We start from the raw sequence: 24,383 nt of genomic DNA on the forward strand, positions 1-24,383 counted from the left end.
TGGAAAACACATAGCAATCAACACCTCCGACTGAAACATTTGCAAAACCCTTCTGAAATATAGTTTTGAGACTCGGTGTTGCTTTTGTGGGTAATTAAGCATAATGCAGTCGAACCCCTCTTAATGACCACCCTTGTTAACGACTAATCGGTTAACGACGAACCTCCATAGAGCCCAATGTGTTCGCTTACCGACCTGTAAACGATGGGCTGTTGTAGGTATAGTAAATATTAATTAATGCATTGGTTAACCATGTTTATTTTCATATTACGTGTTTATAATGTTCCTAGTATCTATATGTATTAATGCCCATTGTTTAAATATGATAAAGTACTTTCTTGGGTGAAAAATGGTAACTTTCGATGCTACCGGAACGAATTAAACCCTTTACGTGTATTTCCTGTACTCGCTTAATGATCAAATCACTTGGCGACCGGTTTCGTGGAACAAATTACCGTCGTTAAGAGTGCTTCTATGGCAGTAAATTAGAGAAATTAACCCTCGGCCTAATAATTATAAGCCTCCCATGATCTGTATGTAGTATGTTGAACTTTTTTCGCACTGTACGTAGCCAACTTTGCTAATCGGAGGTGGTTATTAGTTAAATGTGCGTTTTGCCTGTTTACGTTGAACAGTTTAGCTGACCTGAACCTGAGGAGCAGTGTGGACGATGCCGCTGAAAGCAACGAAACGGATTCTACGTCGGTGGCCACTGAGGACACTCAGCAGTCGCACAGAGGCACTGAGAGCTCCCTCACACCTGCGCCAGCTGTCTCCAGCAAGCCCAGCAGCAGATCACCGACACCGAGGGCAGAATTGGCTGCGGGTCCCGGTGAAGACTGTATGGATACCGGCAGTGTGTCTTCCTTGGGGGGAGGGAGCATCAGCGGCGACACGCTCGGCAATATGGACAGAGGCCTCCTTTGGGCCTGGGTGAGCACTGGAGCCTGCGACATCGACAGCCAATCACAACCGCTGTGGTTCATCCAATCCACAGGTGCTGCAATACACCACGTCAAAGCGTTATGTTCTCATGTGCACACATTTGCCGGTCTGCCTATTGGAATACAAATTCGAACTGCTCTCTTGCTCAACTGAGCATTGAGGCATTGGGGGTGCTCAACTCCTGTTCACAGCTCTGAGCCAGTGGTTGCAATTCCACATTCCTGTGGCGGGGTTGAGTGACTACATATTACAGCCGTTGTTGACTTCCCCACGAAGTGGTACTGATTTTAGCTAACCACAATGGACAATGGGCTGAGTCAACCCCAAGCCAGGATTTGAACGAGCATCCTTCTCATTGCGAGCCACTCGGCCACTCTCCCTGCCGCTGAGCCATTTGGCCGGATAGTCCTTGGAGCGGTGGTTTGTGGTATGTTTTATATTTCAACTTGATGCCTTGGACAACTTGCTGTTATGGAGCAATGTAGGAAACATGTTAACATCAAAGTACAGTCTAGTCTTTTTCAAGTTATTATTTTACAGTGAGAACCAACTTAAGTTATGAATATATTGGGGCACTTGGTAAACGTTGCAATCGGGATGGTGAATATTGAAGACTCGCGATGCAATGTGTGGTACGATCTGACAATAAGCCGACACGCTCCCGATACATGGCAACAGTAGCGTCGGGACGACGTAGCGCCAAGCACGATGCTCGGAATCACCGCATCCACTGTTGTAAAAGGCACCGCAGACAGAGCATTGGCATGATCGTGAGTGATAAGGCCACAGATCGGATGTTTGTAGAAATGGAATATCTGGTTTTGGTTCATGATGTAATGAAGCCTCGTTGATGACACAAATATGAATATATTCTGTCTTGTGGTAAGTGTATATGACGGGACGCCACGGAGGCGAGATGTTAACTATTTTACCGGGTATGCAGGAGGTCGTGGGTTTGATCCCGACCCTGATGCCTGTATATTTGGAGTTTTCATGTTCTCCCTGTGGTCACGTGGATTGTTATCCTGGTCCTCCGGTTTTTCCCTTTATATTTAGAATCAACATCACGCGTTTTTAGAGTATTTGACTGCTATAAATTTCCACATGATGATAAGCCACTTTTGTGAGCTATCATTTGTGGCCAGATCGCTTCTGAAAAAGAGCTACAAAGCTCAGTGGGCCTCACCTGGTTAAATAAAAAAAACAGTTTTAAATAGTGGTGTGACGTATAAGAATGTGGTGTGATGTGCATTCGTCGCGAGGTTCCCTGCTAAGCGGACCTGTACGCGACCCCGCGTGGAGGAGGGACATCGTGCAGCAGTTGACCGATCGCTCGCTCAGAGAGATATCCAACTTTGAGGACTACGAGTCGGCCACAGACAAGGTACCCGCAGCTTCCACGCCCGTGGGAGGCGACGCTTATGCCGGTTGCGGTGTTTACAGCAGTGGCCAACCAGCGTCTCCCAAACCGCCATGCTGCTCTTTAACCCAGCACATGCGGCTCTGTCGAAGGGGCATACCGTAAGAACATACTATCACAGTAGTAAAGAATAATGAATGTCTCCCGTTCCGTGCCGAAAACTGTCAATATACACACACACTTATGAATATACTTGGCTCTACGTGGGTACTTCTTGTCTGTTGGTCTGTTAAAAGTTAACCCACCCCTGGTTCACAGCCATTCTGTTTTGCGCGGTGTGCTCACAGAAGACGGTGTGGGTGAGGCGTGGCGTGCTGTCGTGGTGGCAAGACTGGCATCCGCAGCGCTGGATCGACCTCACGGTGCTGCTCGAGCAGCTGGAAGGCGCAGAGGAGCGCCCCGAAGCCATGCTGTTCCTGCACTACATGGTCGGCGCCACCAAGAAGGTGGCTGACGTCACACGACAAACTTTTGATTTGCAGTCCAGCGCCTATTCCACCGCCACAGCAGTGCCGTCCACATAAAATAAGAGTCCTCGTCCTTTTTTGTTGTCAATTTTTTTTTTAATATTGATTTTCAAAAGAGCTGGGGGTATTAAAGGACTAACAAGAGGAAGGGCGAGATGTAACAAACGAACAGTTGACGTGACACGTTGCTTCACCCTCGCGATCAGAGAACGGACGAGAGCACTCCGGCTCACCGCCCTATCATGGCAGGGGGAACAATCGGGGACAGGGTGTTTCAAAGGCGAGTGAAGGATATGTGGAAAAATGGAAGCGAAGATTGGGGGTGACGGGGGCATCCGTGTCCAGTCGTTATCGGTGCATTGGTGCTCGGCTGGTGCTGTGCGGTGGTGTGCGGTGGTGTGCGGTGGTGTGCGGTGGTGTGCGGTGGTGTGTGGTGGTGTGCGCTCCTGTAGATGCCCGCGGCCCAACCCGGACAACCGCACGAGGTGTCTGCACCGATGCTGCACTTGTCCTTGATCGGATAATTTTCAGGCTCACAGGCAAAGACGAGCGAGAGCCGTCTGTGCTTGTGAGGAGAGTAGGACACAGGAGATACTGAATTTTAAATAAAATTCCACGTAAAGAAAGGGAAGGTCTTTTTCATGTTCCCTCCATTGTTGATTACTTCATGCACGGTGTTTCCTGTGGTGGTGCTGCTATTGCATAGTGGTGTCCTCTGGGTGTGTGTGCGTGCGCGTGTGTGCGTGCGCGTGTGTGCTTGTGCGGCTACCGCTGTTATGTGGAGTGGCAGTGCAGCGGTTAGCGCTACGCTGCGCTATGAACTCCGGCGATCCGAGTTCAATTTCCACTCACGGCCAACACCAGTGACGATTATCTAAACCGGTCCTGGGCCTCCCCTAAGTCGACTCAGCCTCAAATTAGTACCTGGTGCCGTGTGTAATCATCGTCAGTAGAAAGGCGGCCAGGGCGTGGTGCTGGCCAGCCACCCCCTTTGCATCCCATTCCGGTCTTTGTAGGTGCTCGCCAATAGTACTTCTCCCCGACAGTCCGTTTCGAGTATATACGGGGGCGGGGGGTGATCTTTGCCTTTTCTGTGCGTCTCTGAGCGCAGTACCTGCACATCTTCATCAGCGAGATCACGGCACTGGTGCCAGTGCTGGACACGAATCGGCACACCTTCGCTGTGTACACGGCGGAGCGCACGGAATCGCGTGCGCCCATACGCTTGGCTGCTGCAACTGAGCAAGACATGCACGACTGGGTGAGTTTCCGCACTCTCCCTTCACCCGTTCGTTTTCGAGGCTACGTCTATAAAACGACGTGGCAAAATTTGTCATTACGACTTTGTGTTCAAGCTTGCCAAGGTCGCCATTGCCAACACGGTTGGGGGGCGGGAGGTGGGGGGGGCAGGGTGGTTGGGGGGTGGGGGGGCAGGGGGTGGTGGGGGGGCAAATCGCCAAGGTGATGTCTTTCGGTCGTTTCGTGAAGGTGTGCATCTGGCCCGGAGACTACAATTTTGTAAAGGATGTCTGGAGTAAGAATGCATATTGGGTGTGTGTTTGTGCAAACCTTTGGTACCTCTATGCGTGCTTAACCCTGTCCTGTTCCGAGACGTCTGCAAGTTGCAGGGTGGGTGCCCTCCACGCATGGCCTTGTGGGAGCCTCGGTAGCGATAAAGTTATTATAATTTTGTTTTTGTATGTACGTATGTATGTATATTGAACTTCTTTTGCACTGTGCGTAAGCCAACCGTGTTAACCGTACGCCATCGGAACGGAACCATAAGAAAAAGAACCGATCGCACGCATACAGTCGTCGGAAACGGGTCAGGCTTAACGTGTCCGTGCTCTGCGTATGTGCCTCGGTTTGCCGGCTGCGGCGCCATCAGCTGGCGGTGCTGAACACGGCGTGCTGCGAGGCGCGCGGCCTCTCCAGGAGCCCCTCTCATCGCGCCGTGTGGTCCGTCACCTGCCGCGGCGACGTGTTTGTGAGCGAGTGCTCGTCCGAGGCTTCCTCCGGCTCAAGTTCTGCCCTCCATATGTACGCTGCATACATCTACATCATTGGAACCTCATTTGGCAGTAAAAAATATGATAATTAGTTTTTTATCCTTTTATCTGGCAACAAAACTGACACCTTTTTTTTACAAGGAGTCATGTTTGCATAGACCACAATACTTGCAGTCATAATGCAAACAAAAAACATAACTCTGTATGCACTGTCCTTGAAGTTGATTGGTCCACACCCGAGACAGCTGTCCTTAGAGCCTAGTCTCACATGATGTTGGACCAGATGACGCATTATGACTGCAGGTATTGTGGTCTATGCAAACATGACTCCTTGTAAAAAAGGTGTCGGTTTTGTTGCGAGATAAAAGGGAAAAAAACAATAATCATACATCTACATCGTCGTCATCATCACGATCCATGGTGCAGATAGGCCCGTGGGATGTCCACTGCACATTTCGTCATTTGTTTCCACTTTCAGTCTGTCTTGTGCTAATATGCTCAAGCAGTGCAACATCTTTCTGGCATCAATCTCTCACGTCATCGTCAAGCCTCTCTCTCTGGTAGGTCTTCTTCTCTTACCGGTTCCTTCCATTTTTCCAAACAACACAATTTCACTTTTCCATGTCGTCCATGCTGCATACGTTTCCAAATAGTGCCAGTTTCCTTCTCATCACTGCCTGCATCATCGAGAAACACCATGAAATAAGAATAATAAGCTTTACATTTAATAAAATAGGTGTTGAGATGTTAAAACACCAAATAGAAACCTATTTCAAAGCATAAAGTCTGCATTAACCACACGAGTTTGATTCCCGCTCATGGCCAAACACCAGTGACTATTATCTGAACTGGTCATGGGCTTCCCCTAGGTCGACTCAGCCTCAAATGGGTAACTGGTGCGATGTGTAAACATCGCCGCTGGGGAAACAAAGGCGGCCGGGCGTGGCACTGGCCACCCACCCCTTTGTGTGCCGTGCCGGCCTTCATAGGTGCAACTCGCTAACAGCACTTGCCCCAACAGTCTGTGAAGGCTACACGGGGGGTATCTTTGTCTTTGTTTGTGCGCGTCCCCCCAGGTTCTGGCGGCAGATCGGTGGCCACCTGCGGCTGGTTGAGAGCGATGGCAGTGGCGTGGTGTGGGGCCTCGGTTACGACCACACGGCTTGGGTGTACACAGGCGGGCATGGCGGAGGATTCCTGCAGGGTAACGCGCTCAGCCCACCCACGCAATACATCACGGGGGACGTAGAATATTCGGAGAATTCCTCAATTAAAACCGTGGACATGTGTCCGACCTCACTTGGTCTGTACGCGATGGATGTACAAACATAGCCTCGAAGTGCAATAACGGGTTTACTACGAATGTGTTAAGTGACACCCTAGACACACTTGCAAATGAAATGTTTCATCCCAAGGGTGTATTCGGGGGAAATCTTTTAATTACTCAGAAAGTGTGGAATGTTTACACCAAAATACTCCTAAGGGATACATTTTTCTGATAGTTTTGTGTCCAGATAATTTGAGATTTTTTTGTTTATTACAGCTTTAGAGAGGTCGCTTGAGACCCATGCTTAAAGACCACTCACTTGTAGATGTCTCTACATTTCTTCAACATATTTTTAGGTGGCCCAAATGTGGACCAGTTTTATAAAAATCGAATCCACGACAGGATTACAAGTCACACAGCAAGGATCGTTAAAGACACACTTTGGGCCAAGCGAGTTATTATTTATATATACGGTGTAAATATATCCATATTCTTATTTATCTGTTTACGTAACATTTCTGTTCACAAGCGTTCAAATTAAGTTCCCGCTTTGATTAGAAATCCTGCAGGGGGAATCGTGGATTTGCCACCTCAACTCATATTCTTGGGCAGCTACAGTCTGAGCCAGATGAATCGAACCTCAGTGAAATTTTCAGTTCGTAAAAAAAACGTGATTGTAATCGGATTCGGCAGGCTCAAGCACTTAAACACAGCGTTGGTGACAGCAGTCCTTTACAATACAGCCAAATGCGCGGGGGGAAGAAGTACAGTGTCACTAAAGTCCTTAGCTGCCAACCGTCGCGTTGCGTGCGCCTGTGTAGCCCACTGGAGCTATGCACTTTTACATCAATATTGAAAACTAATTTCTTTAGAACAGATTGTTATGTTTAGTCTGTCCCCCCCGCCGCGCCTCTGATTAGCACGTTTGGCTACGTACGGTGCAAAAGAAATTCAACATACGTAAATACCTGTTAGGGTTTTGTTTTTACCAATAAGATTGTCCTGCCATTTCTCAAATGTAACTTAATTTTCCACAATACAATGGTGGCTGGAATTAAGTAACCAGGCACACCTATACCCGCACATACCCGCACAGGCACGTGCATCTCTTATGTCTTTGTGTGTTTGTTGTGCTTCAGGGAGCACGGATGGCATGCACCCCCAGACGGATGTGATCCAGGTGTACATCTACGAGAACCAGCGCTGGAACCCGCTGTCTGGCTACACTGCCCGGTGTGTGTTTGTGTGCAGGGAACGGTGGGGCAGCGGTTAGCGCTACGCTGCACGACGAAGCCGGCAACCCAAGTGCAATTCCCGCTCGCGGCCAACGCCGGTGATGATTATCTGAAACGGTTCTGGGCCTCCCCTAGGTCGACTCGGCCTCAAATGAGTACCTGGTGCGGTGTGTAAACATCACCATTGGGGAGACGACGGCGGCCGGGCGTGGTGCTGGTCACCCACCTCCCTTGTGTGCCGTGTCGGCCTTCGTAGGTGCTCGCTAACAGCACTTGCCCCAACGCTCTGTTGAAGGCTATGCGGGGGATCTTTGTCTTATTTTTGCACTCATGCTTCCCGGCCGGGCGTCGCCGCTACTTTAGCGACGCGTTTGTTTGATCGCGACGTTTCTTAAGAGCCTCTCCAATCCGAGTGAAGTGATAACTGGGCCCAGTCATGCATCGCTAAAGTGAGCGATGCTCGTAGTTGCTTTGTCGACCTCACTGCAACAAAACTAATTCCCTGCCGAACGTGCAGTCTGCCAGTAACATTTTCTCGCGTAAACTTTAATACAAATTTGTTTATTTTGTGATACATTTTTGATTATTCAAGGGTTTTCCTGTTACTCAGTCGCTATTGATTAATATGTAACTATTTATATGCCCATTTTAAACACTCTTTTTTACTTGGCCCTGTGGTGTAAATAGCAGTTTCCAGCTCTTATTATTTCCACTCTATCTCACCGGTCTATATCTGTGTGCTATGAAGAAGAGCCATTGCCAAAAAACTTCACCTATTCTATATTTTTGTTATTTTTAAGCCACAGTGTTATTGACGAGTCTGTTGAGTATTTTTGTTGTTACTGATGCGTGGATCGTTCGTAAGTAGAGGAGTCCCTGCAGTGCCTGCCGTAGTTCTGTGGACCACTCCCCCACGGCCTTGCGGACCACTGCAGTCGGCGCGTACTGCGGAGGCTTTTTTTGAACTTTTGCGAGCGTGTGTGCTTTGTGTGTGCGTGGCATTTGTGCCCCCGTGTGACAGTGGCTTGCCGACTGATCGCTACATGTGGAGCGACATCACGGGGCTGCAGGAGCGTACAAAGACTCACACAAAGCCGCCTTCACCACAGTGGACCTGGGTATATTTACCTGCAATACCATATCCTAAAATCCTAGGCCTCACTTTAATCCAGTGGTTCCCAACCCACAATTAATAATTATGGACCACTGTGCACCAATAACATTTTTCAAATATATAAATGACCCTTACCAATTCTAGCAATTACCAGATTCAGTCCAATAGCCAGCTGTGTTGATGGGTCATGAATAAAATATCAATAGTAGTACAGTAGGCAGTAGCATAGACCACTTTCCATAGCCTTGTGAAGCACCAATGGTCTGCACACCTCCTATTAGCACGGTTGGCTATGTACGGTGTGAAATAAGTTCAACATATATGCACAGTTTGCAAACAACTTCTCCATCCTTTACTCTGACAGCTGAGTCTTAATCCAGATGCAACCCTACACCTTATTGTCAACACATTCATTCTATACGGCAATTGTGTAACTCTTATTTACCCAAAGTGTTATGCCAATTAGGAATCCGAAACTGCGTTGAGAAAACGCCAACTACAGCATGTGTGCACAACATATTCGTTGCTGTTTGCCCACCTGCTTGTTTGCTTGTGTATGTGTACGTGTGTGTACGTGTGTGTGTACATGTGTGAACATGTGTGTGCGTGTGTGTACATGTGTGTACATGTGTGTGTGGGAGGAGCGGTAGTGTAGCAGTTAGCGCTCTGCGCTACGAACCCAGCAATCCGAGTTTGATTCCCGCTCACGGCCAACACCAGTGAAGATTATCAAATGAGTACCTGTGCAGTGTGTTTAACATTGCCACTATGGAGATAAAGGCAGCCAGACGTGGTGTGCCATGTCGTGCTCGCTAACAGCATTTTCCCTGACAGTCTGTTAAGGCTATACGGGGGATCTTCGTTTTTTTATCTTTGTATGTGTATGTACGTGTGTGTGTGTGTATGTGGAGAGCGGTAGTGCAGCGGTTAGCGTGCTGCGCTACGAGTGCAATTCCCACTCGCGGCCAAACACCAGTGACGGTTATTTGAATAGGTCATGGCCCTCCCCTAGGTCGACTCAGCCTCAAATGAGAACTGGGGAGACAAAGGCACAACTCGCTAACAGCACTTGTCCAATATGCCTGTTAAGGCTATACGGGGGATCTTTGTCTTTGCGCTCGTGACCGTGCAGGTGTCAGACTGGGCGGTGGATTTCGGGGTACCCGGGGGCACGGACCGCGAGGGATGGCAGTACGCCGCCGACTTCCCAGCGTAAGCGCCACTGCTCGCTTTCACCCATTCAGTCGCGAGTCCACGTCGCTTCCTGCTGCTCTAAATGAGCAATGAGGCATCGGTGCTCACCCACCGTTTACAGCCCTGTGACGGTGGTTGAAATGACACATTGCTATGGTGGGAGGCGAGTCCATCCATTGGACAACCACTGCCGACTCAAGTGGTACTCAGTTTATCGACCCCGGAGGGACGATGGGCTGAGTGATCCCCCAACCAGGATTTTAACTTTTCCTATTGCGAGCCGCTCGCTCTGTCGCTGAACGACCCGGCTGGATTTGGATGGAGCCTTACAATTCCTGACATGTGTTGTCCCTCGTATGAGCACCACCAATGCGATATCGTGAGATGATGAGATGCGACCGATGTTGCGATGGCAAAAACGTAGCGTACACATACTTGACCAGGGGTCGGCAACCCGCGGCTCCGGAGCCGAATGCGGCTCTATGTGGACTGCTTCGTGATGTCATTGTGTACGTATGTATTCACGTGCATTGGCGGCTCTTGAAATATTGATTTTTGTACCGTATTCGACGAAAAAAAATTGCTCTTTTTTATATTTTGGTTGCCGACCCCCATACGAGATGTATAAACATTCCAGACGTGTGACAGAAATAAAGTAGGTTATGAATCGGTGCAACACGTGGCTGGCTGATGTAGTACAGCAGTGGAAGTGCTCATGACAACACTCGCCCTGTCGGGCTGGTTCTGTGTGCGCAGGCGGTACCACGGATACAAGACCATCAAGGATTTTGTGCGGAGGCGACGCTGGTCAAGGTAATTGCTTTAGATCTCCAGAAAATTGCACTGCAAAGTATTAAATGACGAGCATCATTTTTTTTTTACTGCTCTGCAGAGATGGTAGAGTGACGCTCTGTATTCATCGAACGCAAAAAAAAAATGTTTCTCTTGGTGGGGACGTTCCCCCTAAAGATTTCGCTCTTACGAATTAACAACATTTTGCCCCTGAAATTTAGAAAAATAGCATCCAATGGGAACCAACATCTTTTATTGGTAGAATAGTCTGCAAGTTGAGTTCCCCATTTAAATTCGTTCCCCACGATGGCATTGTCCCTCACACTGAATAAGAATGTTTATTTATACTGGAGAAATCCGATGAGCTATGAAGCTCTTTTTCACATTTGTTCAGTAGGGGCGCGTCAGAAAGTTACAACAACAAACAATACAAAAACACGATATGAGTGCCAAGTATAGGAAAGGTAAACAAATCACAAATTTTAGTAAATTTTACCAGGTAAAGCCCAATGACCTATTAGCTTATTTTTCAGAAGCGACCTGGCAACAAATGATAGCGCAACGAAGTGGCTTATCGCGTGGAAATTTATAGCAGCCAAATACTCATTCTAAATATGGAGTGAAAAACCGGAGGACCCGGAGGAAAAAATCCACGTGACCATGGGGAGAGAGACATGCTAACTCCAAATAATTAAGCGTCAGGGTCCGCAACGAACCCCCGACCTCCTGCATACCAGGCGAGGGAGTTAACATCTCGCCACAGTGATGACAACATCTGTGGCTTCGCTGCGGCGACATCGCCGATCGGGCTTAATGACACTGATGACGTCATCGCACTTGGCACCTAATCCTTACTCAATGCGTGCGCGGCCGAGGGCGCGCGGTGAAGTTACATCCCACGCAAATGCGCGGCCAAGTGCTCTCGTATGAACGCATCGTGTCTGCAACGGGTTTCGCTGAGCGTGACGAGGCGGTGTGCAGGCGGTGCAGGTTGGTGACGAGCGGCCCGTGGCTGGAGGTCCCTCCGCTGTCGCTGCGCCACCTCTCCCTGAACGCCACCTCGCCACAAGCGCCCGCGGACTCCCCCGTCGCCCTCTGGGCCGTGAGCCGCAAGGGCGACGTGCTGTGCCGTCTGGGCGTCTCGCGCGTCAGTCCCGCCGTGAGTCGCCGTTCCCCAAGGCCGCAGCTGCTATCATCCGGCTGGGCGGTTTCAAGTCCACTTTTTATTCAAATTTTTTTTATTAAGTTGCAACAAAACACGAGGCCGGTACGTCACGCCGAAGGACTTCGATTGAAGGGGGTTTACAGAGAGTCCGCAGAAATTCCGATTTGGCGAGAAGGAGAGAATTTGGGCCCGTTGCCCCAGCCAAATGGGGACCCACGCAGTGGGAGGGCAGGTGGAGATGGGGATTTAAATGGGGAGGGAAAAAGGGGCTGTGGGGTGGAGAGTAGCTAAACACACGAAGGAATTACCGAGGGTAGGGTGGAGTGTGTTCAGCCCACTCTGAATTGTGTATGAAATCGCATTTGTTAATTATACACTTGCACCTGCATAATAGTCCCTTGAGATGCAATTGTCTCACTTGCAAGTGCGTCCGACATGTAGCGTAGCAAACGTGCCATGACAACACATGCAGACATTATGCATCGGTAACTTGCACGGTACACATTCACGCGATGATTATAATCACGTGATAATTATCACTCACCATCAAACACATAAATAAATGCGTAAACAATTAAGTGGTGCACACCATCGGTTCGCATAGAATGCACTCTAGCTGTGATCGTTGGTGACGTGAGAGGTGAGTTTTAGTGAAGGTTGACATTGGTGGGGCAAATTTCGATTTAAAGCTTCGTGACTGCTGGGATTAATATTTTTGGTTCTTTCGGTAAAGTCACATAGAAGGGAAAACAATAAAATAAGAAAATAATAATAATAAAATAATAAACAAAATGATGGTTAAAAATTAAACAATAAAAAATGTTGTTTTAATTATTTTATTGTTTTCCCTTTTACGTGACTTTACCGAAAGAACCAAGAATATTGGTGGGACAGTTTTGTGCATCTGGGGGGAGGCTGTTCTTTGTTGAAGCAGCGGTGTGTAGAAGACGTTGTGTACCTGTCGAGGAGCAGAAACCATCACCACGTGAACCACGGTTATCCGCGCGACAGCGACTTTTAGCTCGCCGCCGAACAAAGATGGTCACCGCACTTAATATTCTACAATACAATGTGGCTAGAATTAGGTAACCAGGCACACCCCTATACTCGTACGACTGTGCAGTTGCTTCAATCTTTCACAGACAGCCATGTAGCAAAAAAAATGTGGTGTGAAGACAACATTCTTAGGATCTGCGACAGTGACACGGACCACATCCCCACGACCTTGCGGACCACAGGCTGGGAACCACTGCACTCGGGTGGATGGAAAACATTCGGAAAACGATTTCACAAACCGTGATAAACATCTACCAAATTAAGACAAAAACTGAGCAAATGTCCCCCACCGACAATACTTTGTAGGCCAAAAGCTCCTGTTGAATTAAATCGTGTGCACCTCTACAGGCAGCTAGGGCTGTGGATACTCTCCTCCTGCTGCCTAAGAATAATATTTATCCTGCAGCAAGGCCGCGTGTGTAGTAAACTTGACCCTGCAATTACTGCGGTAGCCTCGGCTGCGCCTTCCATTTGAGGGACATTACAAAAGGAGAGATCTCTCCCTCCTCTGTGTTGCCGACGCAGGGAAGCAGCTGGCTGCACGTGAGCACGGACCAGCCGTTTGTTGCCGTGTCCGTGGGGAGTGGCGGCGGCGACGGCGTTGTGATGGTCTGGGCCCTGGCGCTGGACGGCTCCGCCTTCCTGCGAACCGGAGTGTCGGACGCCAACCCAGTCGGTACGGTTCAGAGGTCGCAATCGGGTACCCGATACCCGTACCCTACCCGATACCCGGCTACCCGTACCCGGCCGGGTACGGGTACCCGTTTGCGACCCTGGTGCGGCCGGGTACGGGTATGGGTAGGCCGTGAGTCACTGGTGAGTAACCGTTTGTCACTCATTTCGGGTAGGGTACGGGTAGGGAACGGGTACCCGTACCCGGCCGGGAACGGGTACCCATTTGCGACCCTGGTGCGGCCGGGTACGGGTATGGGTAAGGAATCAAAACCCGTTTGCGACCTCTGGTACGGTTACAGCAGCTGAGCCCGCCACTTCAAGTCACCCAAGAGTGACAAACCAAGAGAGTGAATCATTTTGTGAGGCTGGCTGATATCAAAGGCTTTTGGGGTATTTGGAGGCGCCAGCTGAATTTACCCCCTGGCCAGGTGGCTCAGCGCCACTGTGGCGAGATGTTAACGACCTCGCCTGGTATACAGGAGGTCGTGGGTTCGATCCCGACCCTGATGCCTGCTGTATATTTGGAGTTTGCGTGTCTCTCTCTCTCCCCGTGGTTGTGAGGATTTTTCTCCGGATCCTCTGGTTTTTCCCTCCACATTTATGAACACGCGTTTAGAGTATTTGGCGACCATACTTTTCCAGGTGATAATCCACTTCGTTGAGCTATCATTTGTGGCCAGATTGCTTCTGAAAAAGAGCTATATGACTCAGTCGGCCTTACCTGCTAAAATATAAATAGTTTATAGCAGTTTTAGCTTACGCCATCCGCCATCGCTCTGTCTCGATTCTGTACAGGGCTCCCATAGATTTAACAACTCACAGATGTGTGCTTTGCATGTACAGAAGCTGTCGGCTTTATCCACACCACCAGCTCAAAAGCACTTAATGCATGGCCACATTGTTGTCCTTCCGCCGTACCTCCGATTAGCACGGTTGGCTCCGTACGGTGCAAAAGAAGGTCAACACACGTACATAGATTTTGTCGTTTAGAGCAACTCCCAAGAGTTGAGAAGATCTGGCCATCCCAAGCGGCAGCGGTTCAAGTTCGGTGGTTCTCGGCGATGAAAATGGCCACGCAGTCGGTTATTTTGAGCCTTTACACTATGAGATCTCTTTTACCAGTGGCAAAATATAATGGTAGGTTTTTACCCTTTTAACTGGTACAAAACTGACACCTTTATTCAAGGCATCATGTTTGCAATGACCACAACACAAGTAGTCAATAAAGCAAACAAAAAGAAGCAACTCTGATAAGGATAATAATATGCACTGTCCTTGAAGTTGATTGGCCCACACCCGAGACGGCTTTCTTTAGAGCCTAGTCCCCATTGGTGTAGGGCCAGATGACACCAGAAGGCGTACAACTCAAAAACAGTGCAATATCAGAGTATTGAGAGTTCGGGGTAAACATTTACACTATGAGATCTCTTTTACCAGTGGCAAAATATAATGGTAGGTTTTTACCCTTTTAACTGGTACAAAACTGACACCTTTATTCAAGGCATCATGTTTGCAATGACCACAACACAAGTAGTCAATAAAGCAAACAAAAAGAAGCAACTCTGATAAGGATAATAATATGCACTGTCCTTGAAGTTGATTGGCCCACACCCGATACGGCTTTCTTTAGAGCCTAGTCCCCATTGGTGTAGGGCCAGATGACACCAGAAGGCGTACAACTCAAAAACAGTGCAATATCAGAGTATTGAGAGTTCGGGGTAAACATTTACACTATGAGATCTCTTTTACCAGTGGCAAAATATAATGGTAGGTTTTTACCCTTTTAACTGGTACAACACTGACACCTTTATTCAAGGCATCATATTTGCAATGACCACAACACAAGTAGTCAATAAAGCAAACAAAAAGAAGCAACTCTGATAAGGATAATAATATGCACTGTCCTTGAAGTTGATTGGCCCACACCCGAGACGGCTTTCTTTAGAGTCTAGTCCCCATTGGTGTAGGGCCAGATGACACCAGAAGGCGTCAGTTTTGTACCAGTTAAAAGGGTAAAAACCTACCATTATATTTTGCCACTGGTAAAAGAGATCTCATAGTGTAAATGTTTACCCCGAACTCTCAATACTCTGATATTGCACTGTTTTTGAGTTGTACGCCTTCTGGTGTCATCTGGCCCTACACCAATGGGGACTAGGCTCTAAAGAAAGCCGTCTCGGGTGTGGGCCAATCAACTTCAAGGACAGTGCATATTATTATCCTTATCAGAGTTGCTTCTTTTTGTTTGCTTTATTGACTACTTGTGTTGTGGTCATTGCAAACATGATGCCTTGAATAAAGGTGTCAGTTTTGTACCAGTTAAAAGGGTAAAAACCTACCATTATTTTGAGCCTGTGCTGTGGATAAGGCTCAGAGCTTGTGGACACGTGATGGGCATCTCTGTGGGTTGTTAAATCTATTTGTTCCCCCCCCCGCCTGCACTTATTCTTCTGTTGTTCTACACAGTTGAGCAGGGCTCCAGGTGGCGTAGTGCAACGCAATGCGCCCATTCCGGTGCATTTCGACCATTTCGATTATTTTGCTGCTATAAATGCCACTGTTGAGATATAATTTGTGGCCCAGGCTGTTTTTTTTTTGGGTTTTGCCTGGTAGGATGGGGATTGTTTAGTTTTATTTGTATGGGTTTGGGTGATTTTGTTTACCTTTCTTGTACTTTTACACTCCTATCGTGTTTTTGTGTCGTTTGCTGTTGAAACGTTCTAACTCCGTGCCCTGACTGTACATGTGTGAAAAAGAGCTTTAGAGCTCATCGTATTCCTCCTGCAGTCTAAATACTCATTCTGAATATGTCTGTCGGCACTGTGCTGTGTTGTGCTTTTGAAATGTGTCTGGTGTGTTCAGGACAAACCTGGATCCATCTTGCTGCACCCACTAAACAGAAGCTCAAGCACATTTCTGCCGGCCCATCTACTGTGTTTGCAGTGGATGAGCAAAGTAAGTTGAGTCGCGCAAGGGGGTTGCTGTGACTTGAACGTGATCGGCCGTGTCCAAGGCGCGATGAGAAGAAGGCGCCTCCGATTAGAGCGGTTAACTACGACGTACGGTGCAAAAGAAGTTCAGAATACTGTGCACTGGAGATGTTTTCATTATGTTGCATTGCTTAAGTGACTACATCACATTACAATTGTTTTGTTCAATACAGTCATCTCTTGTTATACAACTTAATATACCAATCTCGCGATAATGTAACTCATAAATTAGAAAAGGAATTCGATATACATTCCGTAAAATTTGCGTTTATGGAATCTTGAATTTTCTAAATTATAATAAATCTTTTTTGGTGGTGCACTTTTCATACTGTACTGGTTTTCCGTGACATACTCTACAAGTTTCATACCTGTCAACCCATACGGTTTACTCGTATTCTTGTGCAGAGAAATTGATTTTTCATGTCCATACGGTGTACAGCCGTTTTCAATACGGGCAAAAAAAGCTTTTGTCGATTTGTTTGTGTTTCTCCCTTGTGATGGAACTTTGTAGGATGAACGTAGAGATTTATTAGGGCACGGGGTGACCAATAAGGTCTGAATTGGTCTGTAATAAGGTAGGGCACTGACAGGGGATTGATAGGTATGAAGTTTTCTGTGCTCTTCACGCCATTGCCCAAGCTTGGCTTGTTTTGGTGGAGTATTTTTTTTATTTCGTCAACTTAGTTTTAGTATTTTCATATTTTATCTGGAAAAAAGTATCGAATTTTCATCAAATATTTGCTTTAAAAAATGTTCGCTGCATTCTTAAGTGTTGTGATTTCATGACGTCTTTGGGGCTGAAAGTGTTTCAACAGGAACGCGTGTTCGATTACTTAACGGGAAGTCAATGGGAATACAGTAAAACCTCGTTATGTCGGTATTTGACCATTCGTAATTGGGGATAATTTGGCACGGCTGCACATTCGGCATATATACAGAATCAGGAATTCGCCATTAGCCGAATGGTCGTACCGAATGTTACAATTTCGGCATACACGTGGAGCGACGCCACACGCCACGACCAAAACAACGGCTCGGTCTGGTGGCAGCGCGCGTGGTGAGCGTCAGTGCAGACCACCCGTCGCTTTGGACTTTAACTTGTTTGTGCACTCTGTGTAAACCAACCCTCTCAGAAATGTCGTCTACACCTACATCAAGAAGTAATAGAAAGGGACTGAAGTAGAAATCCCTTGTCTGCGAGACAAATACAAAGTTTGGGATACAATTGATGCAGGTTGCGTGTCGATGCGTCTGGTGTTTGAAGAGTTTGTAAAACTCATTTTAGATTTTTATTATTGGTGCAAGAGGCACTGGGGAGAGGTACCATTGTACATAATTCAGAATATTGGATAATTCTGCAAGGCCAGAGCCCCATATGTGTAGAATTAACAAGGGTGGTTTACTGTATAGGGTTCGCTAAACGAAATTTCGCTTAATGGGCAACTTCTCCAACACGTATCTGTTGCATATATTGAGTGGTGGCCAGCACTGAGAACAACCACGCCTTTAAAACGAGTGCTGCAGAGCAAACAGGAGAGATCAATGGTGGCAATTCCGTTACGCCGCACCTCTTGTGCACGCAACGTCACGTTGCAACGACGAATCGCGGTCATTTTCTTCAACATACTTAGTCTTTGCAATATATTTGAGCTCAAAGCGTTAATTATCGTGAGCTTTGAGACTGCCGTAATATTTGTGCACTTTCGTTTAAAGGTGTTCGTTTCCGGGGGTTAGATTAATTCCTCTAAATCACTTGCCAAGAGGTGGAGAGCACGTGAAGTGGGGGCGGTGGTGTGGGGGGGGGTAAGTGGCGTGCCTTGTGCTTTGTTTGCACTTTACAGATCAGCTGTGGTTCCGAAGTGGCATTGAAGCGCAGGCTCCGTGTGGAACCGACTGGGAGATGGTGTCTCCCAACGTGCGACTCGTGTCTGTGGGGCCACAGAACCAGGTGCGGGAAGCCACTGGGAGCTGTGGCACTTGGAAATCCAAATTGAAAACTCATTTCTCGAGAACTGATTTTTGTGTTTAGTTTTGTTTCTCCATCCCCCGCGCCTGCGATTGGCTTGGTTGGCTGCGCACGGTGCGAAATAACTTCAACATACACACACACATGCATATGCACTCACTCCTTCGATTAAAAAAATCACACATTTGGAGAGAGTGCCCATCTCAACTTACTCACTTTGAGGTCAAGGTGTGGCAGCAGTGGAAGCAGTGGCAGCAGTGGCATGCTGTGTGGGGAGCGGTAGTGTAACGGTTCACGCGCTGTACTACGAACCCGGCCACCCGAGTTCAATTCCCGCTCACGGCCAACACCTCAAATGATGACCTGGTGAAGGCGGCCGGGTGTGGTTCTGGCCGCCCACCCCCTTGTGTGCCGTAACGGCCTTGATAGGTACTCGCTAACAGCACTTGCCCCAACAGTCTGTTAAGGCTATATGTGGGATCTTTGTCTTTGCTCTGTGTGTGTTTGTGCGCGTGCGCGTGTGTGCTTCGTGCAGGTGTGGGGAATAGCAGATACTGTGCAGGGCAGTCAGAGCACGAGCCGGGGAGTCGTTTGCTGTCGCACCGGAGTGGGCCCTACCTCGCCCACGGGACAGTCCTGGGATTACGGCATTGGGGTGAGAGGGGTTGGGAGAGGTGCGAGTGGGGCATGAAGCCCGCACCGGCACACAGGTGGCTCTGCTGCACACCTGTGAATCCAGCAATCCCTCCCCTACCCGTGGGAATCGATGTCGCCATCTCCTGGCGTGCCCGGATATGCCAGTAAAGCGAGTGGACGTATGTATGTTGTACATGAAAACTCAATGTATTGGTCAATAACGCTTAAAACTAAATATATAGTTGGCGATGTTTCGGGTAATGCTTCTTATTAATAATAGCACATGAATGGATGTTATGTGTCACTTCTACAGGGATGACCAAGGTTCGTTGCTTTGGTCATCCCTGTAGAAAGGCAATTAACATAAAAATTAAGCACTACGTATGTTGAACTTTTTTAACTGTTTAGTTTGTTGTCCTTCCCCCGCACCTCCGATGAGCACGGTTGGCTATGTATAGTGCGAATGAAGTTCAACATTCATACATTGACAGTGGCTTCAGTTTGCAAGCAAAATGTAAGCCTTGCAAACTGATGATCATAAAACAGGATGAACCTTGAGGTAATGTTTATTATTTAGGCCTATATGCATATTAGCGCTCAGAATTACCGGTTAAGAATTAACGTTTGTCAACGGCCCCCCACGAGTTGAAATTCCCGTGTCTCTGTACGTGTGTCTGTACGTGTCTCTGTACGTGTGTTTGTACGTGTGTCTGTACGTGTGTGTGTGCGTGTACAATGGTGGGTATTGGTGTGGGGAGTGGAAGTATAGTGGTTAGTGCGCTGCGCTACGAACCCAGGGACCCAGGTTCGCTTCCCGCTCGCGGCCAACATCTGAACCGGTCCTGGGCCTCCCCGAGGTCGACTCCGCATCAAATGAGTACCCGGTGCGGTGTGTAAACATCGCCACTGGGGAGACAAAGGCGGCCGGCCGTGGTGTTGGACATCCACCCCCTCGTGTGCCGTGCCGGCCTTCATAGATGCTTGCTAACAGTGTTTGTCCCAACAGTTTGTTAAGCCTACACGGGGGCCCTTTGTCTTTGTGTGTGTGTGTGTGCACGTCGTGTTGATTTCCCAGGGAGGGTGGGACTACATCACGGTGCGTGGGAACTGGACCCAACCGCGGCTGCAAGGTGTGGAGGGAGACGCTGCTCCTGGGAGTAAAATGCCTCGACCGTAGTGCACCGTTTCCTGTCGACCCGCTGCTTGCCTACTACTGCCACCCTTTCATCTGGATTGAAAACGAATTTCTTTAGAACTGCTTTTTTGTTGTTTAGTTTATTGCCCTACCCCCAGAACTTCTGATTAGCACGGTTGGCTACATGCGGTGCGATATGCGTTCAACATACACACACACGTACCCTCCATGCTGGCAGCCAGTGGCGCGCTCAGCCAAAATTTTCAGAGGGGGCAAAAATTTTTCCGCAAACAAAATTGACTGCATATAAATTACTTTTCATTGTAATATTAAAAGTATCTCAAATGAAATACACATCAGGACGCATTTTATAGATCTATTTTAAAATGTTACATTTGTTAAAAACCCGTTTCAAGACTGGTTCCCATCCTTTCTGGACCCGTGAATAGCTGTCAACCCCCAATATTTTTTTTTTTGCAGACCACCATGCAACCAATAACATGTTTATAAATTAACCCCCCCCCCCCTGTACTTTAACCGCAGTATCCGTCACGGCTCCACGAAGCAATTCCGCGGATCTTGTGGGCCGCCTGTTGGGAACCACCGATCTGTGACAAACAAAATCGGGCGTGGGGGGGGTTTACTACCCCGTTATCCGCCCCCCACTGGGTGTGCCATGGTGGTGAGATGTTAACTACCTGCAGGAGGTCGTGGGTTCGATCCTGACCCTGATGCCTGTATATTTGTAGTTTTCACGTTCTCCCCGTGTGGATTTTTCTCTGGGTCCTCTCCGTATTTAAAATCAACATGCGTTTTAGAGTATTTGGCTGCTTTAAATCTCCACAACACCAGCCACTTCGTTGAGCTATCATTTGTGATATCCAGCTCGCTTCTGAGAAAGAGATACAGAGCTCGGTGGGCCTTACCTGCTAAAATAAAAAAAATTGCTGACAGCCAGTAGCATGTCTCCACAGCGAGCAGGGCGATCCCCCTCCTCCCCAGTCTGGCCTCGTCGCAAACATTCCCTTAACCAAGAGCACGGGGCAGCATCCTCAAAGTGGTTGTGTTCATCAGAGCAGAACCCTCGTTCTCCACTTCAAGCGTCACACGTTGCCAAGAAACTGACCTTTGACATGGAGTGCAGCCCGTACTTACGCCCCGAACTAAAAGGGGCATTAACGCGCCCAAACCAGCAGGAATGTATTTAGAGCACTTTGGCATTTGTAATGCCAGTTCCCACAGAACATTGCCAAGTACAAGTGGCTCCATTGTGCACTTTGGGTTAACAGCTCTCGCTTGCCTGTAAGCAATGGCATCTCCCCATGCATGGGAATAAAAAATATGCATCTTGCAATGGTTGATTTGCTGTGGTCAATCTCACCGACCGTAACCAACGGTTCAATATACTGTGATAACCACGGCAAGGGTTATAACGCGTAGATGTTTGTGCTGTTACAGTACTGTACTTGTGTATCGAACAATGCACATTTTTTAAAATGCAAGGCAAGGCTCTGCGTCGTGTTTTGCAGGAGGGGAAAGCCCTCCAAACATCGGCTCCTCATGCGCTTCACTTGACGATCCCAGCGCTCCCCTGCGTCAACTTTAAGATGCCGAGAATTGACGTCGGTCAACAATCTGAGCGACAGCACAGCAGTCAGTAGAAGTGTCGAAGCGATCGTTACATTCTTTCAAACTGAACATGTGAAGGATGCCAGGGAGCAGAACTGATTCTGCCTCCCTCCCATCCCGGGGTGGGGGGAGTGCAACCTTTAGCGAATCTCCCAGCTTCTGCTGCAGGCCGAGAGGGGTGCCGCACAGACTTGCCGAGAACGCAATGAAGTGACGCTCGCAAACACAAAGTGGGAGGGTGGGTGGCGGCGTGTTCACGGGCGGCCGTGCATGTTCACGGGCTGCCAGCATTGCCCCCCTTGTTGTTCACATACACTTTGCGCTTGCTGGCCCCGGTAAAAAAAAAAACCCTAGGATGCACAACCTAAATCGATACTGCCCCACGTGAGAGAAATCCATGTCCATGCACTGATGTCCATGCACTGATCCCCATTGCCAACAACAGCACTAAAGCAGAGCCTTCTTGAACCACCGCTCTGGATAGTTACTGCGAGAATTGGACTCCGTCCCCGTGCAAATCGTTAATTTCACCCTCCTGTGGAAATTACTACAGTTTGCAAATAAAGAGCAGGGGTGTTTTTTGCACCCACGTTTGTCAGATGTACATTTTCTTAAACTTCCAAGTATTTTTAAATAAACGTAATGTAGAAACACTTCCGATGTGTCGTAGGTGATGTCACGAACATGCGGCTGGTTTAATGTTGCCAAGGATGGTTCTGGTGAACTGTACCCCTATACAGGGTGCTTCAAAGAATGTTAACACTTATATGGGACTTGTTTTTCCTAGATTTGAAGTTTTCGTGATTGCAAGGATCCATACTCTTTGGTTCTTTCGGTAAAGTCACGTAGGTGAAAAAATAAGAAAAATAAATAATTTAAATCACGTTTCGATTGCAACACAAGCAATCATCATCAGGTGTGACAACCACATAATTTTTTTTCTGAAGTGGGCGAGAAGAAAAAAATTATTGTTGCGGTTGTCACCTGATGATTGGCTTGTGTTGCAATAGACATGTCGTGATTTAATTTATTTATTCTTATTTTATTTTTTTACCTTCGCATGACTTTACTGAAAAAAACAAAGATTACTATTGTTTTTAATGGAAAAAGAACATTAAAAAATGTATGTTAATCGCTTCAAAAAGTCAAGAGTCCTCCACTTGTTCGCCATCATTGTCAACACGTGGCCTGGAATCTTCTCCAGGTGGTCTCCAGAGCCCGGAGGCACATTTATTGCGATATTGTTGCAAATTCTCTTTAGTGTTAACATTTTTTTGAGGCACCCTGTATTATACCATACTTTCTTGTAAACATGCATAAATAAAAAAAATGAACGGAATAAAATCCATGTTATACAACATGTGATACCATGTGGCGTGTACGAATGAGTGGAATTGTGTCGTGTACGTAAAATACCCAAATTTACTTGATTTTTTTTTCATTTCGCAAGGTAAGGCCCACTGAGCTTAACAGCTCTTTTTTCAGGAGCAACCTCCCCACAAATGATAGCTGAACAAAGTGGCTCATCACGTGGAAATTTAAGGTAGCCAAATCATCCAAATGCAAGGAATCATGTCTGCATTAACCACAATACTTGTGGTCAGAATGCAAATAAAAAAACTCTAATAATATATGCATTGTCCTTGAAACTGATTGGTCCACACCAGAGACAGATTTATTTCGAGCCTCGTCGCTGGTGTGGACCAATCAGTTTCAAAGACAATGCATATATTATCAGTTTTTTGTTTGCATTCTGACCACAAATATTGTGGTTAATGCAGACACGATTCCTTGTAAAAGGTTTCAGTTTCGTGTTTTAACATCTTAACACCTGTTTTGGGAGGTCCCATGATTCGTCTGGAGTATTTGGCTGCTATAAATTTCCACGAGATAAGCCACTTCGCTGAGCTATCATTTGTGGCCAGGTCACTTCTGAAAAAGAGCTATACAGCTCAGTAGGCCCTTACCTGGTAAAGTTTTTTTTTAAATGCTTAAGTTCACAGATCCCAAACCTCGTATTCAAACGTGAAACCTCGCTCCACTGCAGCCCCTGAAGTGAAAACCAACTCGGAGTCACGGACCACGAACGAGAGGTGGGGCTTGCGACGGACACACGCCTATCAGGATCGATGGCCAGTCGATGAGATTGATGACGGAATTGGCAGCCAAAGGAGAGGACACGCATCTGAGAGCACGACCACACTGCAGAGATAGTTGGGAGGTTGATTCAGCGGTTGATTCAGCCTATCATTCAGAAGTTTTCGTGACTGCAAGGATCCATACTCTTTGGTTCTTTAGGTAAAGTCACGTAGGGAAAAAATAAAATAAGAATATAAATAAATTAAATCACGACGTTTCGATTGCAACACAAGCAATCATCATCAGGTGTGACAATCACAGCAAGAAATGTTTTCTTCTCTCCCACTTCAGTAAAACATTTCTTGCTGTGATTGTCACACCTGATGATTGCTTGTGTTGCAATCGAAACGTCGTGATTTAATTTATTCTTATTTTATTTTTTCACCTACGTGACTTTTGGTTGTCCTATGGATAGACTTACCCCCCCCGCCATAGGAATGTGGAAATTCCACCATTGATTCAGGGCTGTAAATGGGGGACGGTAACCGCCTCAATGTTAATTTGAGCTGGAAATCCATTTGTGACTTCTCGGTTGAGAGCAGGCCATGA

At 47.5% G+C, this 24,383-nt stretch overlaps 1 protein-coding gene across 1 annotated transcript in view; it reads left to right on the forward strand.

Annotated features, from left to right (window-relative positions):
- The window catches only part of TECPR1 (tectonin beta-propeller repeat containing 1), a 30,733-nt gene extending 7,666 nt beyond the window's left edge, over positions 1-23,067 (forward strand). The window contains exons 9-24 of the mRNA XM_078600316.1: positions 636-997; positions 2,208-2,329; positions 2,653-2,811; positions 3,944-4,093; positions 4,721-4,872; positions 5,918-6,045; positions 7,248-7,341; positions 8,365-8,461; positions 9,590-9,669; positions 10,408-10,464; positions 11,425-11,602; positions 13,190-13,340; positions 16,202-16,294; positions 18,171-18,277; positions 18,831-18,950; positions 20,007-23,067. Of these exons, the coding sequence (XP_078456442.1) occupies positions 636-997; positions 2,208-2,329; positions 2,653-2,811; positions 3,944-4,093; positions 4,721-4,872; positions 5,918-6,045; positions 7,248-7,341; positions 8,365-8,461; positions 9,590-9,669; positions 10,408-10,464; positions 11,425-11,602; positions 13,190-13,340; positions 16,202-16,294; positions 18,171-18,277; positions 18,831-18,950; positions 20,007-20,108 (2,152 nt within the window). The 3' untranslated portion in view covers positions 20,109-23,067. The remainder of the gene's footprint in view (positions 1-635; positions 998-2,207; positions 2,330-2,652; positions 2,812-3,943; positions 4,094-4,720; positions 4,873-5,917; positions 6,046-7,247; positions 7,342-8,364; positions 8,462-9,589; positions 9,670-10,407; positions 10,465-11,424; positions 11,603-13,189; positions 13,341-16,201; positions 16,295-18,170; positions 18,278-18,830; positions 18,951-20,006) is intronic.
- The last annotated feature ends 1,316 nt before the right edge of the window (positions 23,068-24,383 follow it).

The sequence above is a fragment of the Lampetra planeri genome, chromosome 1, assembly GCF_965212315.1.
Source record: "Lampetra planeri chromosome 1, kcLamPlan1.2.h2, whole genome shotgun sequence".
NCBI classification, from domain to species: Eukaryota; Metazoa; Chordata; class Hyperoartia; order Petromyzontiformes; family Petromyzontidae; genus Lampetra; species Lampetra planeri.